At 47.2% G+C, this 18,031-nt stretch overlaps 1 protein-coding gene across 1 annotated transcript in view; it reads right to left on the bottom strand.

Moving 5' to 3' along the window:
* Positions 1–1,070: 1,070 nt before the first annotated feature.
* The window catches only part of LOC121101187, a 56,969-nt gene continuing 40,008 nt past the window's right edge, over positions 1,071–18,031 (bottom strand). The window contains exon 5 of the mRNA XM_040623789.1: positions 1,071–3,795. Coding sequence (XP_040479723.1) covers positions 3,707–3,795 — 89 coding nt within the window. The 3' untranslated portion in view covers positions 1,071–3,706. The remainder of the gene's footprint in view (positions 3,796–18,031) is intronic.

Genomic DNA, 18,031 nt, shown 5'->3' with positions numbered 1-18,031 from the left:
AGTGTGTGTGTGTGTGTGTGTGTGTGTGTGTATCCAGAGAGAGAGAGACAGGGGTCAAGCACTCTCACCGAGGGGATCTCTATCCGTATACATGGGACCCAAAAGTGAATGAGCTGTATTTTATAGGGTAGACAAAAAAATATTGTCTCCTTTGGGATTCCCCGTAGGCGATGGCAGTTCTGGCTATAGATACTTAACCGCATGATCCGGGAAGAGCCTAGGAAGCGAGCGAAGGTGGTCGGGGAAGAACTCCACAGCGCTCTGCAGTGGTTTCTAGTCAACCTATGGAAGGTTCATCCTGCTCTATGTGGATTTTGCACGTAACAATTTCCCTGTCTCAAAGCTGCCTTCACCTCTCTGGTCACTCGTTTCTGTCTAATTACTCTCAGTCACCCATACAATTTAGAAGCAACCACCTTATGGGCCCCAGGTTCCAGAAAGTTCCGCATGATGATATGTTTGTTATGCCCCAAGCCCTTTTTTGAGCCCTTACCATGCTCTACCTCATTTAATCTCACAACAACCCTACAAGGTAAGTGCTTTTATAACCCTCATTTTTTTTTTTAAGTAAACTCTACACCCAACGTGGGGCTTGAACTTATGACCCCAAGATCAAGAGTCACATGCTCTATCGACTGAGCCAGCCAGGCACCTCCTGTAAGCCTCATTTTGAAAAGACGCTTTCGGCAACTGAGGCTAGTAGCTCGCCCACGGCCCCCCGTCAGGAATGTGATGACTATGGGATGTGAACCAGGTGTCTCAGCTGTGGTCCCCACACGGCAGCTGTTAAGAGTTCTTGGAGCCAGCCTTCCCAGGCCTCAGTCCCAGCTCTTCAACATACTCACTGTGAGTCCTGGGGGAGTTTCCCCACCTGCAAAATGGGGCGCTAATAATAATTAATACCTACTATCGGATGGTTGAGATGACCGTGACTGAGAGGTGTAACGTGCCTCGTCGTTATGTTTCTTATACTACACCTGCCTCCGTGTTTAAATCCCGGACTTTAACGCTCAGATTTATAAACTTTTTATTCTGAAAATGTATCAACCTTACAGAAAAGCTGCAAGAAAAATACAATGAACACTATACATCCTTCAGGTCCTGTGATTATTAATATTTTGCCACCTTTTAAAATCTTTTTTTCCTCCGTGTACATGCCATCATTACCGATATTTTTGTGAAACCATCTGAAAAGTGAATTGCGTACTTTGCCCCTTGCTTCTAGGAACTAAGCGTATATAATGTATCATCAGCATATCTATGATATATATAGCATATATATATATAGTTGCCTCAAAAAGGCACAAAGTCACTTTCTTCTGACCAGGTTCCTAATTATGTTTGGACAGTTTTGGTTGATGGGCTATAAGAGCTAGTTTCAGGTTTCAGTTTCAGGTTATATATATAAAGTGGCTATACACACACACACACACACACTCACACGAAGTGACTACACAATTGTCATATTCAGGAAATTTAGCATTAATACAACATATCTACTATGCAGCCCATATTCAGATGTCACCAATTAACCCACTACTGTCCTTTAGAGAAATTGCCTTTCTCTGTTCCAGGAGCCAACCCAGAATCACATGGTGTTTGCAGTTACCATGTCACACACGTCTCCTTTAATCTGGGATAGCTCTTCAGCCTCGCTTCCTTTCTCATGTCGAAGCACACGGGGCCTTTAGAACGGCCCTTGTTTGGGCCTGATTTGTTCCTTGTGATCAGGTTCAGATGATGCGCTTTGGGCAGAACTGCTACATAAATGTTATCTTCTTAGTGCATCATGCCAAGAGGCACATGGTGTTAGTCTTAATTTGTGGGGAGATACCAGGAGACTATAAATATCCTGTTCCTCTCAAATTTGCACCCAGTGGCTTCTAGAACTGATCAGAAGGCCTCACATTCCACGACATAGTCAGCCAGTCTGTGCCCGGCTGCCCACGTCCTCCCTCCTGCTGTGTGCTCCCCCCGTGTTGCCCCCCTGCGCCCCCACTTTGAGGACAGGGTCTGCTCCTCATGCCTCCTCCTCACCCCTTCCTTTCCTGTTACAGAGGTTTGCACAGAGAGGGACTCCGTAAATACTTGTCAAATCTAAATAAATGTTAAAAATATGTGATCTGAGGTCCTGTGGAATAACGCCTCAATCATGGTGCCTTTGAGAAAGATTTCATTTATAGTGAATTGAAGCGAGGCCTCAAAGAACACAAATACCCTTTGTTTCATCTGCCTATGGGGGACTCAGACAAAGAACTTTGAGTGGAATGAATGTAAAAAAGAAAGAGGGAAGGAGAGACAGACAAGGAGAGGGAGTGAGAGGGGAAGGCAGGGAGAGGGAAAGGGAGGGAGAGGGAGACACGGAGGGAGGGAGAGGGAAGGAAGGACTGGGGGAGGGGGAAGGGAGGGTTCAATATGAATATACCCCTAACCCAGCGCCTCTTCTCCGCGCTGGGTTCCCAGGAGCAGAGATAAGAGACCAGCACCTAGGTGTTCCTCTCCAGAGAAAAAGGACATTGTGGTGGATGTGTACTCATTAATTCATTCAACAAATATTTACGAAGAACCTCTTGTGGCCTGGCACTGTTCTATTTGCTGAGGCTATAAAACAAAGTCCCTACTTCCAAGGAACACACATTTTAGTGAACACTAACAGACAATGAAAAACTGTTTCCCACACGAACGCACTTACACTCGTACACACACACCAGGGGTGCAGAGAGAGGCGCAGGGATGGAATACTTCGGGCCATCAGAAGCAATAAACTAGATTTACGAACAGTAATGTGAAGAAAACTTCATAGTCCAGAAGACTGTGAAAGAAGGCAAGAGTTGACAGCACAGTACCGTTGGTAGAACTCAAGATCACGTGCACAGAGCGACGCTGTACGTGCATCTGTGTATACACACGTCACCTGTGTGCACAGCCAGGTGGACACCTGTATGTGAGGACATGTACGTAAATGTGTGCACACACTTATCCAGGGACAGGTACGTACACGTGTAAGTGTGTAAACCGAATGGTGGCGAGGACGGCAGTTGGCAAGGGGATAGAGGGGAAAAGCGTACAATGAATCAGACGAGCTCCACCCTGAGGGAGGATAGGACGCCGGGACCCAAGGTGTCTGAACATCCTGGGGCCCAAAAGCGTGGAAAGGGAGACTTTGTTGCCAAGTACAAAGAAATGAGCACATCCTCCTGTCCTCCCTGCATTCTGGGACCAGGGTGGGCTGGAGTCTGTGCTTCTCCCTGTGTCTGTGCCGCTCAGCGCCCTGGGGAGCAGCAGGGGCAAGCGTCGTACAGGAGGAGGCGAGCATGAGGCGGGGATTCGCTCCCAGCCCGTGACCACCTTCACTTGGTCACACAGCTCCGGTTCACATTCCAGCTCCATCACGTGCTAGATGTGTGACCTTGGGGCCAATGGTTTCACTTGGGAAAACTCAGTTATCCCCTCTGTGAAATGGGAATGATAACAGCAATCATTTCAGGGGATGGTTGTGCGGATTCCAGAAGCCAACGCCTGTAAAGTCCTCATCACAAGACCTGGACCACAGTGCATTCTTGGAAATTCGTTATTAGCATTCTTATCTTTTGTTGCCCTGAAGACTGCCAAACTCGTTGAGTGCCAGAGCGTGTTTGGTAGACGGCCGATAGAGTCTGGGCAGGGTACTGGTAACTTGCCAAACGATGCCTGTGGCTTTCACTTTCTAAACACAGCAGACTTGACCCTTCTTGGGCAGCTCCCAGGATCGGGGGCCGGAGATCACTCCAGGACAAACCGCACCTGGGCGTGTTCCTGTGAAAGAAGCAGAGGAAAATCAACATGGCCCTGTCGATCTGTCTGAGAAGCTGTTNAACCGCTCGTGTTTATTTTTCAACGCACTGTGCTCAGGACAGATTCTTTTTTCTAGAAATTTGGAATGGGATCCCATAAGTGATGGGGTCAGAGCAGCAGGAAGAAGGGGTGTGTGTGCAGACACACACACGTGTGAATAGGAGTGTGTCATCTTATTCTAGGTGGTTGCTGAGTTCCCATCAGTTTATCTTATGGCACCGGCACTCAACCCTCAGCCCAGGCCAGTGTTTATGCCTGATGTTGGCAGGATGGCTTTGGCAGGAATTATGAGCACTGTTTGGAAATCTGTACTTACCAGAAGCACCAGGTTGCAGTGTGGCGATAATTACAGGTGGACCAGAGGTTCACCGGGACAAAGGGTGGGGTAGCTCTTTGTGGCTGAGATTACAGAGCTTTCAGAACTGCTCTGCCCGCTGGCTGCGGGTGGGGAACAGAGAGAAGGGCCCCCTGGGAGGAGTGATGCAGCTGTGAGGCCAGGGCTGCTGCACTTCTGCCCTCAAAAGCTCAAGTCGACAAGCACAACACTTGGGATTGACTCCTCAGAGGTCCGCAGAAGGTGCTAGACTGTGAACTCCTTGTGGTCAGGGACTGTGCCTAATTGGATCTTGTTCTCCCAGACGCTGGCACAGGGCCTGGCTCAAAGCAGCTGTCTAGTGTTTGCAAAATAGAATCAGGGGTTGAAGGAATTTGATTAAAGCTTAAAACAAAAAGTAGCTGTCATATCTTTTTGCAGAATGGCCGCTAAAATGAATACCAGCTCTTATGTACAGAAGGGCACCTAACCACCAACTTATTGGCTTTTAAGGTCTTTTTTCCCTTTAGAAATGCAAGCTGCAGGGGCTCCCTGGGTGCAATTAGCAGGAACATTCTCGATGGAGTAGCATTTATGCACCTGCAAAATGCTCTGATTCATCTGTTCCTTCACTCTCCAAAGCAAGGTCACTGGGGCATCTCCAGTCTACACTGCAGGTTCCCACTGGGAGCAGGGGCAGGGGTGGGAGGAAGCGCAGTTGGTGAAGGAGGAGAGGAAGGGGTCCATCTCTCTCCTGCCACCCCTGACGCATAAAGAAACAAGAAACAGAGGTTGTTGTGCTCTCCAGTGTTTTGCATCCGGTCTTCCACATCCTTTCAAGGCACCTTGCTCTTCCAAGTAGCTGCTGACAAACCACAACCCCTTTGAGGCAGACAGGAGTTGCACGAACCCAGAGCACTGAGCTTGAGTCTCGGGCACACTTTCAAACCGCGTTCCACACTGACTCCCTTATTAGGCTGTTTGCTGTGAACCCCTCTTTTTTTAGAATGAGCGCTTGTCTTTGCTACGTGAATCACAGATCTCTACGAATATATGATTACGCACGGAAAATTTCCCTCGGAGATTCCCCAGCCTCTGAGTCAGTATAGAACCAAAAAAGTTCTCTCTCTCTCTCTATCTCTCTCTCTCTCTCTGGATACACTACATCTATCAGAGCAAGAGTGTCTTCGTAGTCATTGTCTTACATACAATGGTAACGGAGTTGATCTTCTTCTCAGCTCCGGAAAGAACATGCTGAAAAGCCACTATTCCAACTCGGATCCAGGAGGACAACTTTTCACTTCACTACTAGTCAAATTCATTGCTAGGTATCAGAAGAGGAGATTTAGAATTGACATTGTAGTGGTTTCTTGATTAACGAACACTTTCTGGTTGCGCGAGTGCCAGACCCAGCGCCCACAGGGAAGATGGGGTAAGCAGCCGTGTAAAGAACGTGGCATTCGAAGTGGGGTAAGTGTGGTTTGAGATGGCGCTCTGCTGCTGCCAACTGTTTCCTTGAGCAAAATCCAGAACTTCTCCGTGCTGTCTGCAGTGGGAGACGCTCTAGCCGAGCAGTGAAGGCTCTGCCTCCGTGCCAAGGCACTGGGTTCAAATCCTGACACTGTGTTTTCTTTCTGAGCAACTTACATCATACACCTTGGCTGAAGTTATCACGATTATAAGATAAGAATAGAAATTGTACCTACTTATAGACTTGTCCTGAGGATTAAATGATTTAATTTATATAAAGCTCGTAGAAGAATACCAAGGACCACGGCAATTGCTCAGAAAAAGAAAAAAAGGAGCTGATATTATTTACAAAACGGGGCTCATTATGCCTACCTCATAGGAGAGTTTCAGGGACGAAGAGCCAACAACTAAATATCAGGCACCCACCAGGTCCTCAGCTGAGCCTCCATCCCTCCCCATCTGACACTGGTACGTTTAGAACACTTAGTCATCCTGAGCACATGCGGAAGCTTTGAAAGGAGAAAAAGCAGGAAGCAGATACTATGGGAGAGGGTGTGTTGGAGCACATGGGAGGTGGGAATGTTGCCACCCACAGCAGCCTAGGACCCACAAGGTCCCCTGTCCTCTCTGTCATCCCCGTGCCTCCAGCAGCTCACCAGGGTGGGCCCTTCTGAGGCACTAGACTGGACTCACTCTCTCTTTGATGAACTTTTCTCTGTAGGCTGGCTTGATCAAGGTGGCGGCCCCCAGCACAAGCCCTGAGGCTCTGGGATGGTCTGCCGTCTTCTGGAAGGACTGTCCATCCTCCAGAGCAATGGTTGGCAAACTTCTTAAAGAGCCACAGAAGAAACCTTTACTGCTTTGCAGGCCACATGCTGACTGACACCGTTACCTGATTCTGCCGTCATAGCTCCAAAGCACCTGGGGCAATACCTCCACGAATGGACACTTTCCAGGAAAAGTTTAGTTAGGGGCTCTGAAATTTCAACTTCATTTCATTTCCACAGGTCACGAAATGTTTGTCTTCTCTAGATTTTTTTCTCAACCATTTGAAAATATGAAAACCATTCTTAGTTCACAGGACACACAAAAACAGACATGGGCTGGATTTGGCAAGTGGGCCCTAGTTTGCCAATCCCTGCAGATCTCTCTTCTGGTTTAGAGGATTTTCTTTGGATGTCTAGTCACTGTTATTTATTTTTCTTCTTCTAATGTGATGCCCCCCTTACCACTAGCCTTGTAGGTTCACCCCAGTGTATGTGGGGGATCTTCTGGAGTGAATGGGATTTCAATCATAAAATTTGTGTATCTGTGAACTATGTATGCTAAGGGCTCCTGTGCAATTTTCTTCTTTTCATTCTATTTCTGAATCAGTGTCTGATGGGCACCCATTAATTAATCTGTTTATTACGATAAAATACACTTAGGGGAAAAACTACCATTGTAACCATAGTAAGGTGTGCCGTCAGCGGCACGAAGTACGTTCACAGTATCGGGTAATCACCACCACGCTCCAGTTCCAAAATGTTTTCTTTACGCCACTGTTAACTTATTTCTCCTCACCGCAGAAGGTGATCTGTGCCGAACGCAAGCTCGTCGAGGACAGGTCTCCACCTTGCATGCAACGGTCAACATTTCATAAACATGGAAACCACCCGCCTTCATTGAGTTAGAGTCAGAGGGGGAAATTAAAACAGCAAGTCTGATTTTCAGGAAAATAACAGCCGTTTAATTTATCTTAATATTTTGTCTTGATTTTTCTCTTATTCTAATGTCATTTTAAACATGCAGTTAAACATGTCATGATTTTGTAGTTGGGGTTTCAAGATTTGTCCAAACAATGAATTATTTTCTCCTAAAATAGCTAGAACTCCTTTCTCCTAAAATAGCAAGAACTAGTTCCTCTTTCTTGGTGGAGCGAGGCACCCCTAGACGATGTAGGGACCAAACCCAACGATGGCCTGTTGGCATGAGGGAAAACACAAGTGCATACAGTTTCCTCATACTTTTTCAATACAGATAGACACCTTGGACATATCGTTAAAATAACATAAGAAATGGCCTGAAATATTACTGACTCTATATCTATGTGAGGCCTTGGCATTACTATGTGTGAGACAATCCTCCAGTTAACACAAGGAAAGACCTAGCAGGTGTCTTTCACACTCTCGAGCTGTTTGTCTCAATATCTGATTTCTCTGAACCAGGCATCACCAGCCTCACGCAGCCAATGGACCGTGAAGGCTCCCCGATCCTTATTCTGGAGCCAAATCCCACCGGACATGTAAACTGAGTTATAGCTGTGCTAGCCAGGGCTTTGAGCCAGCCTGGCATCGAAAACCCTTTTAGGTGTGTTTTTGCTCATGGAGCCTTTCTTTCTTTTTCTTTCTTTCTTTCTTTCTTTCTTTCTTTCTTTCTTTCTTTCTTTCTTTCTAACAGAGAAGGGAGGGGAAGCAAGAGCCAAGTTGCACACGGCTGAGCTCTTCTTTTTTTTTTTAAGATTTTATTTATTTATTTGACAGAGAGAGACAGCCAGAGAGAGAGGGAACACAAGCAGGGGGAGTGGGAGAGGAAGAAGCAGGCTCCCAGCGGAGAAGCCTGGTGTGGGGCTCGATCCCAGAACGCTGGGATCATTCCCTGAGCCGAAGGCAGACGCTTAACGACTGCGCCACCCAGGCGCCCCTCATAGAGGCTTTCTTTCTTTTTTCTTTTCTTTCTTTTTTTTTAAGATTTTATTTATTTATTTGAGAGAGAGAGTGCATGAGCAGGGGGGAGAGGGTGAAGCAGACTCCCCACTGAGCAGGGAGCCCGATGTGGGGAGGCAGACGCTTCATCGACTGAGCCACCCCGATGCCCCTCATAGAAGCTTTCACCTGCCAGTTTAAACGCGTCGGGGAGGAGGTGCTGTAGGTCATGCTCGTGGCACGCCCAACTGATGGCCTTCGACCCAACCTCCCAATTCCTCTTTCTTTGCGGGAAGGAGAAATGTGCTTTAGGAACTTTGTGACCTGGCAAATCTGCCGGGGGCAGGGGTGGGGAAGGGAGACCTGCACGTAACTGATTTCAGTCCCCCGGCCCCAAGCCGTCATGGGGGAAGCCAGTCTCCCCCATACAGGTGATAGATTTCTCAGAATGGAGTTTATAGCTTCCCTAAAACATTATTCCCCCCCAAATAAATGTTGACTGAAAACTTGTCTTCGTAGTCAGTGTTTTATAGATACAATTCACACAAATGTGTATACATATATGCGTATATTTATATATACACATATATGCATATACACACACATTAGTACACACATATGCATACGTATGTATATACAGATAGCTGATAGACTGATGCGTCACCTCTGAGCTAGAGCTGCGGGCTACTAACCTCAACAATTAGATCATATTTTTTTTCCCTCCAGAAGGAGAAGAGATAACACATTACTCAGATTCTTGAGTTTAATGGAAGCATGTATTTTCCCTGTCACCTGTTCTCAGGCAGCAGTGTTATAACATCAGAGCAGGAATCCAATTACCACGTCGCCACTCTTCTCACCTGTCAGCGTTGCTGTATGCGCGACAGAAAGGAAATAGACCCTTCAGAAGAGATGAGGGGCCTGTGATCTCTGGCATCGAGGCTGTGTGGGAAACATGAGAAAAGTAATGAACGTGGCAAGCAGCACCCTGCCTGCTGGGGACTATTTCAACCATTGCGACCCTACCTGCTCTCCAGTCTAAATTAGAGCAGAACGGTAGTCTTTGGCTGGGGCAGGCTGCAGAATTTGGTATGAGGAAGTCCCTGTGATTGGATTGTTGGACATGAGCCTTGAGGGACCTTTGCTCTGACTTTTAGGCTGACTTGCCTGGACCATGCTGTGTCATCTACGAAGTCCCGAAGTGTCTTTATCTGATAAAAGGAAAGACAGCAATAGAGTGGCTTTAGTGGGCGTTCTCGGAGCTGCTTTTCCCCAGGGTAGACATCACCACTGAGGTGCCCAGCAGCTTCTGCTCTAACACAGGCGGCGGGGAGCTCACTGCCTTCCCTGCCTGTCAAGCCAGCACAAAGGGTCAGCCTCACGGGCAAGCGACCTGCACGGTTGCGCAGGAACCGCACTCAAAAGCCTCTGCTTCTTTGGATGCTCAGCTGCTGTGGCTGTCCTGCAGTCCTCGATTTTGGAGCAAGGAGGCTCTGCATTTTCATTTTGCACTGGGCCTGACAGATTATGTATCTGGTTGTGCCCACACACGTAAGCTACCTTACTTACAACACGCACAGCCTGTTTGCGCAAATGTTCAGCAACTTTCTAGAACCCTCTCCTTGGCAGCCCATCCGAATCACTCGGAGAGCATATTTGCCCATGTATTCTGTGGCAGCACCTCAGACCACCTAATCAGAGGCTCTGGGAGAGGCACCCTAGAATCTGTATGTCTCAACAACTCAGCAGGCTGAACCAAGTTTGGAAACCACTACCCTAAAGCCAATCCACCCAGACATAAACCTTATAAATGGATCATCAGTGGGCATCTGGTCCATTATCCTGCATTAGGGTTTGTAGGTATTATTATCCCAATTTTGTAGGCATAACCAAGTATCTGGAAGACTATGTGACTTATCCAAGAGATAGAATGGGGCCAGGACTCAGTGTGTTTGCCTACTAGGGGCTTCTCTTTCCACTGTCCGTGGTACTGTTCGTGTGTGTGTGTGTGCACGTGTGTGTGTGTGTGTGTGTGTGTGTGTGTGGCAAGATCTATGAGCCTCAACACATGCTTGCTGTTCCGCATTCTAGACCATAACCTTGGAACCAACTTGAACACAAAAGTCACTTCCAGGCACCACCTGCTAGAAGCCACTTCTAACCAGCTCCCCCACCCCCAGCCTCATGATCTTGGCACAGACTTGCATGCAACTGTCAGGTGGTCTTTTGCTCCCCTGTCTTTCCCCCATCACACTCCGGGCTCTCTGCAGTTGTCTCAGTGCTGGGATATGGGCACTTTAATTTGATGGGGCCAGACCCAGGTTTGCCTCTCAGTTTGGCTGGTGTGTGAGTTTGCTAGGACTGCCATACAAAGTATCACAAATTGCATGGCTTCAAACAACAGAAATGTATCGTCTCACAGTTCTGAAGGTCAGACAGCTGAAATCAATTGTTGGCAGGGTTGGTTCCTAAGGAGGGCTGGGAGGGAGAATCTGTTCTATGCCTCTCCCTTCACTTCCCGTAGTCTGCTGGCAATCTTTGGCATTCCTTGGCTTGTAGAGACGTCATCCCGATTTCTGGCTTCATCTTTACGGGGTCTTCTCCCTGTGTGCATGTCTGGGTCCAAATTTCCCTTTTTTATATGACACCAGTCATATCAAATTGGGGTCTACCCTAATGATTTCATTTTAACTTGATTGTTTCTGGAAAAAACCTGTCTCCAAATAAGGTCACACTCTGTGGTCCCGGGGGTTAGGACACCAACACAATCTTTGGCGGGGGCGGGGGCAGGGGGGACACAGTTCAACCCATAATAGCCATTAACTGGATTCATGACTTTGAGCAAGTAACTGAGACTCACAGAATCTCAGTTTCTTTATCCGTAAAATCAGGACTTTAAAAATACCTACTACACAGGCCTTTTGCTTAATTTTTATCAGATTAGATATGGCACTTAATTTTTTTCTTCCTTTTCAAAAGTGAAGTACAGAACAATGGGGTTAGCTGCTTTAATCAAGGTTAAAAGAGATGGGCCAAGAAAGGGCCACTCACCGACCCCTCTGTGTACGTGTGTGCGTGCGCATGCTCAGGAGTGTGTCTCATTGGCCGAAACTACCTAAATCATCAGACCATCAGAGCCTAAAGCAGACGAATAGAAACCACATATCATACAAATGCGATGACTTCAAATTTTCACTCAAATGCTAGAGAACGTCAGCAATGAAATCAAGAATTACACTAGTTCACAATTAGTGGCATGTTCCCCCAAATTCCTGGCCAGACCTATTAAAAGCACAGACTCTCTCCCCAGAGAGTCAGGCCCGGTTGGTGTGGGCAGGGCCAGATGATCTGCATTTCACCAGCTCCTCAGGCGAGCCTTGTAGGACAAGTCGACAACACAGGCATAGGGGACCTGCTTTCTCACCTTGGCTTTCCCTGCTGCTGACCGGCCAGGCTGAAGTCCCTGAACCTGGGGGGACCTCTGTTTCCTCAACGTTGACCTTGTGCCTGACTTCAAGTTGAGATCACAAAGTTCTTTCCAGCTCGAAAATGCCATCCCTTCCGTGTTGGTTCAGTACAGCGTGCTCCTTGAACTGTGTCTGACCTCCTTCCACCTCCACTGTCTTCCCACCTGCCGGAGAGGTGAGTGCTCTAGGCTCGGTGGGCGTCCAGCCAGGCTGACCTGCTGATGGACCCGTTCAAATGGGGAAAGGGCAGCTGCCCAGGGGAGCTAGTGCGGAGCCAAACAACCTTAACGCAGTCTTTTCTCCCAGACGCCGGGGAGAGACCAGCTGGTTCTGCCTTTCAAGGTCCTTTGCGGAAACAGCTGCACGTGTTTGTTTTAGGCTCACCTTTTATTGTGGCCACTTTGTGAATGTTGCTAGGAAATGTGCTCGGCTATTTAAATGCCCTTGGCAGTCTCCGTGTTCTAGGATGAGCAGTGTTTTCTTGATTTTGTTCTGTTTCATTGGCCAAGAGGGCAAGAGACCCTCCTGCGGCACTGGGGTTGGTGGGGCAGGTGTTGGTGCACAATGATGCAGCCGCTCTGGAAAACAGTTCTGCAGTTCATTAAAATGTGAAACGTGGAGTCGCCTCTGACCCTAGAGCATTGAAAGCATCTATCTTCACAGAACTGTGTGTGTGACTGTTTATAGCAGTAGTATTCGTGATAGTCACAAGGTGGAAACAACCCAAGTGCCCATCAGCGAAGACCAGCTGAGCTGTGGTACATCACACAGTGGAATAGTGTTCGGCCACATTTTTTAGAACGGGGTACTGTTATGTGCTACAACTTGGATGAGCCTCAAAAACAAAACATGAGGGGAAAGATACCAGACATGAGAAGTCACATATCACATGATTCCTTTTATACGAGATGTCCGGAGAGGAATATTTGTCGAGACAGCAGATCAGCGGTGGCTGCCGTGGCCTGCATGGGCAGGGGAAGTTGGAGTGACCACTCCATGCCTTCGGGGATGTTCTGGGGTGATGCAAAAGTTTTGAAACTAGACAGAGGTGATGGTTGCACAACATTGCGATGCATTAAATGCCACTGAGTCATATGCTTTAAAAGGTTCATTGTTTGCTCTATGAATTTCACATCAATAAAAATAGAGCAAAGAGTAAGGGAGGGTGTGGTGAGGACAGGAAGGAAGAATAGGACAGAGCGCGAGGGAAGCAGTATTATTATGCCCGGAGTGTATTTTCTTCGTTTAAGGATAATGTGACCATTGTGTCCCTGAAATAGAACAGAACCCTCCACTGAGCCTCTGTACGTGGTGGGAGCTCCAGCTCTTCCTTTCATCAGGAGCAGCCTTGGATCCCGGAAGTCACAAGATGTGTTGGCCGCCATTAAGCCTACAGCTCCACTGGCTGAGGCCCCTCTGGCTTTCTCCCTCTTAAGCACCTCCAGCTCAGAGGACTCTGCTCTGAGATGGGCACACAAGGTTCTTCTGGCCCTGAGGTTGGGTCAAGCACCTCGGGGCTCAGTGGGTGCATGGGGCCCCAGGGGAGAGCAAGCCCTTCTGGGCTGCAGTCACTAGCCCACATGTAGGGACCCCTTTTTGTCAGCTCTTGACTGCATAAATCCTATTTCTCCTAGTGATCAGCAGGGTAAAGACTCCGATCAAACACCAACCGCCTGGTGGGGATTCACATGGGACGGGTTCTATATAAGCCCCTCACCCCTGGCTCCGCCACTCTTCTGTCAGGATCCTTTCAGATGGGTCTGGATGAAGGTGACGGTTCAGAATGAAGACAGAGTTCTGCAGAATTCATGAACTCATCAGTCTGGCCCATGCGGGCAGACAGAACAACTGATCTCAGTTGCTTGCCCGGACTTGCACCACCAGGACCACCACGCTAGGGGTTTGGTGTCTACTGGTAGGCTTTACCAACCACCACCATCACCGTAAACTGATGGCTGCTTCCCGGGTCTCGACTAAATCCATGTCCTGCTCGTGGGCGCTCAGCACGAACTCTGAACATTCCTGCCTTTGGGGTCTAGATTGACAGACACTGCTGAATCTTCAGCTGAGAAGGTATTTGAAAAGAGGAAGGTGCGACTCCAAAGTACGGGCCTTGCCACAGTCAGAGTCAGGGTCTTGTGGTGGGGGCCACGCTGCTCAGCATGCACGTGGTCCTGTAGAGTGGAGCAGTTGGCGGCCCCCAGCTGACCAGGACCCTGCTATGTCCGGGACAGCCAGACAGCTCCTTCCAGCAGTTTAAGCAGTGCTTGGTGGTTCGAGATCAACACTCAGTAGATGACCTTCTTAGCTTTACGTCTCCTTGGTGAATCGCTGCTAGAGTCCCCTCCTCAAAGGGAGAGAAGGTAAGAGAAGGTGATGGTCCTCCTAGGAATGGAATCTATCAAGCCCTCTTTAGAAGTCCCCATTGCAGTGAGCCTGTTCTGAGATTTTTTATTTAAGATTTTATTTATTCATTTGAGAGAGAGAGAGAAGGAGAGAGCCGGATGTGGGACTCGATCCTGAGACTCTGGGATCATGACCTGAGCTGAAGGCAGACACTTAACAGATTGAGCCACCCAGGTTCACTGAGCCTATTCTGATGCAAAACTCACAGTCCCCTTAGCCATTTGTGATCGCTGTTTTCTGCTTATTTGAGTACTTGGACACATGACTTCATTGTTCTCCAGCCTAAGACTTTCAGTGAAGCACACGGCTTTTTAATCAAATAATTAACATTAAATGAAAATTTTAATTTCCGTTAAAAAATTTAAGTTTCATTTAAAGTTAAATGAACACTGAATTGTGTTTCCTTTTTCTAAAAAAAAAAATGCAGCACAGGGGCACCTGAGTGGCTCAGGTGGTTAAGAGTCTGACTCCTGACTTCAGCTCAGGTCATGATCTCAGGGTCCTGGGACAGAGTCCCACATGGGGCTCCCTGCTCAGCGGGGAGTCTGCTTCTCACTCTGCCCCTCCCCCATTCTCTCTCTCTCTCAAATAAATAAATAAATAAAATCTTAAAAAAAAAAACATTTAAAAATGCAGCATAGCTGTGAGACTGGAGGCCTGACCAGCGCCTCCCCCCCCCAAGCCCGAAAACGTCATCCCGCCTGAATACCATCCTCCCACCCGAGATGGCAGAATCTGTGCCCAACCTTGTCTCCAGGGCTGGCGCTCACCGCCTCCCGATCACATGGTGTGGCAACTCATGCTTCTTAATCAGGGCATCAGATGATTTAGTCGAAGCGGCTGTGCTTTTATTTTTACAAAGCTGCTCCCTGGCGAGGCCTGCTCTGAGCTTGTGGGCCTTTTCTTGGCTCCACTTCAAGAGCTCAATGACTTTCCTGTGCTGAGGGCCCTCGAGCCAAGACTTCTCACGTGAGTCACCACATTAGAGCCTGAACCTACTTCAGAGTGTTCGTTGGCGGGAGGGCCCGCCGTTGCACAGGTGTGGTGAAAATAGAGCCCCGGAAGGGGAGCCTGAAGTCTGCTTTGACATCTGGCTCTGCCCTTCGGTCGCTGTGTGACTTCCTCCAAGCTAGTTAACGTCTCTGGGCTTCCATGTTTGCATCCGTCCCAGACGGCTTACAAACAGGAAGCAAAGAGAGAAACGAGGTCAGGCCACAGAGTGGGACACAGGTGCCTTCAAACCCAGCTCTGGGGCTTGCTTGTTTGGCAACCTTGGCGGTCCCCTGACCTCCCAGAGCCTTGGGTGTCAGCTTGGGTGAGTGGGAGAGACGGCCTGTCTCTGGGAGCTCTTGCAGAAATTAGAAGAGAAAATGTACTTACTGCGCCTGGCACGCGAAGAAATGTTTTTGTTGACTATAAAACAAAGATAAAACACACCATCTTGATCTACCTGCATGGACTTCCGAAGTGATCCGACTCACAATCTATGTGAAAATACACTGTGAAGTCCTGCAGGATGTTATTATCAAGATTAGAATCCACTTTTTCTCTCAGACCTTTCAAACCTTCAAAAAGTTGGGGGAAAAAACCAGTACAGTAAACAACTGAACATTCTTTCCCTGAATTTGCCAATTATTAATGTTTGCTCACTCTTTTTGTCTATATCTACCTTGATCTCTATTTATGGTCTATCTAATTTCTCAAGCCATTTGAAAGTAAATTACGGGGCTCCTGGTGGCTCAGTTGGTTAGTGTCTGCCTTCAGCTCAGGTCATGATCCTGGGGTCCTGGGATGGAGCCTGTATTGGGCTCCCTACTCAGTGGGGAGTCTGCTTCTCCCCCTGCCCTCACCCTGCTCATGCTCTTTCTTTCTCTCAAATAAATAAATAAGTCTTAAAAAATAAAAAAGAAAGTAAGTTACAGACATCAGACTCCACACGTAAGCAATTTAGCATATACTCCTAAGAGTAACATCATTCTCCTACGTAACTGAGTACGATTATTACCAAGGACTTTATATACAATTATATGAAAAATACCACAGTCTATACTACATGCAATCTACACATTCCCCCAGTTATCCCCACAATCTCCCTCAGAGCTATTTTTTTCCCTCCAAAATAGGCTCCCACATTTCATTTGCTTGTTATGACTCTTTAATCCTCTGTAATCTAGAACTGTGCCATCCAACACAGATGGCCCTGGCCATGTGGCTACCGAGCGCTGCAACGGTGGCTGGGCCAAACCAATTGTACTAAAGACTCAGCACGCACACAAAATAATGTGAGTTATCTCATTAGCAGTCCTGTATATTGATTGCATATTGAAGTGATACTACACTGACTACATTGGACTAAAAACAGAAAATTAGAATTCTTAATTAAAATAATTAATTAATAATTATTAATGAAAATGATTAGCATTCATTTTACCTGTCTCTTTTCTTTTTAATGTGGCCACGTAAAATTTTTAAGTCACATACCTGACTCTCATCGTATTTCTATTGGGTAGTGCTGTTCCAGAATATTCTCTCCTGCCTTTTTTTGTCTTTTGTGACATGGACATTTTTAAGAATCCAAGCCAGTTGTCTCATAGAATGGCCTACAATCTGAATTTGTCTGTTTCCCTTGATTAGGTTCTGGTTAAATCTTTCCGACAAGAATGCAACCTAAGTGGGGCCGGTAACTTCAGAAGGCATCACATCCATCTGTCTCGCTGGGGTTACAAAGTCTGATCACTTGGTTAAGTGGCATCTGCCAGATCTCTTCGATAGAAAGGTGCCTTTCCTCCCTTGGAAGCAACAAATAACCTCAAGGGAGCTCCTTTGAGACCATGTGACGTCCTCCTCCTACAATCGTTTACCCAATGGCTTTAGCATCTAGTAATGATCTTTGCCTCTGCCGATTATCATCAGCAGTTGCAAAAAAACACACGCATCTTAACTTTTCATTTTAACTCGATGGCTTGACTGATTTCCTGTTGGTGTCTTTTATGCTTAGACAGGATGTGAACAATTCACTACTTAAATCTCATCGTGTCGCTAGTGACAGAGCATTCTGTTGCATAGAATCTAGAATACAACACAGTTTAGGTCATTTCTCTTTCTGTTTTGCTGTTAAGAATATTGATCCCATCAACATCCTTTTACCTTGCCCAGGCAGCCGTTTATTGCCTTCCTTGAGATATATTCCTAGAGGCGGTACTGCTGAGTGTGTTTACTTAGATTCTTTTTTTTTTTTTTAAGATTTTATTTATTTATTCAACACAGAGAGAGACAGCCAGCGAGAGAGGGAACACAAGCAGGGGAAGTGGGAGAGGAAGAAGCAGGCTCATAGCGGAGGAGCCTGATGTGGGGCTCGATCCCATAACGCCGGGATCATGCCCTGAGCCGAAGGCAGACGCTTAACCGCTGTGCCACCCAGGCGCCCCTACTTAGATTCTGACACATGGAGTCAGATTGCCCTCCAGAAACATTGCACACTTTTAAAAGTTCATGCTTTTAGTGAATCATTCCGGAAGTTTTCAGCTTCAAAGGAACAATCCCAACACAAATTGGCTTAAATAATAAAGCCGTTTATTTTTCTGGCACAAACCGGAACTCCAGATGAAAGGTATAGTATTCTCTATCTGTACTCAATGTCATTTTTTTGGAAAGAAAAATGCACACGGGTTGTGACCCACCAGACAAATGTTGCAGTGTGAAAAGCACTGGCTTTACATAATCTGACTCCTGCTAGGGAGAAGAGGGATGGATATCCATCACTTTATCTACAGCGGCAAGCAGAGCACACTTTTCCCCAAGCCCTCTGCACCCCAGACATCAACCAGTTTCCCAGTTTTTGTCAATCTAATAAGTGA

This window comes from Ursus maritimus, unplaced genomic scaffold, assembly GCF_017311325.1.
Source record: "Ursus maritimus isolate PB19 unplaced genomic scaffold, ASM1731132v1 scaffold_7, whole genome shotgun sequence".
NCBI lineage: Eukaryota > Metazoa > Chordata > Mammalia > Carnivora > Ursidae > Ursus > Ursus maritimus.
The sequence above is the reverse complement of the archived record's forward strand: the minus strand, read 5'-3'. Positions and strand labels throughout refer to the sequence as shown.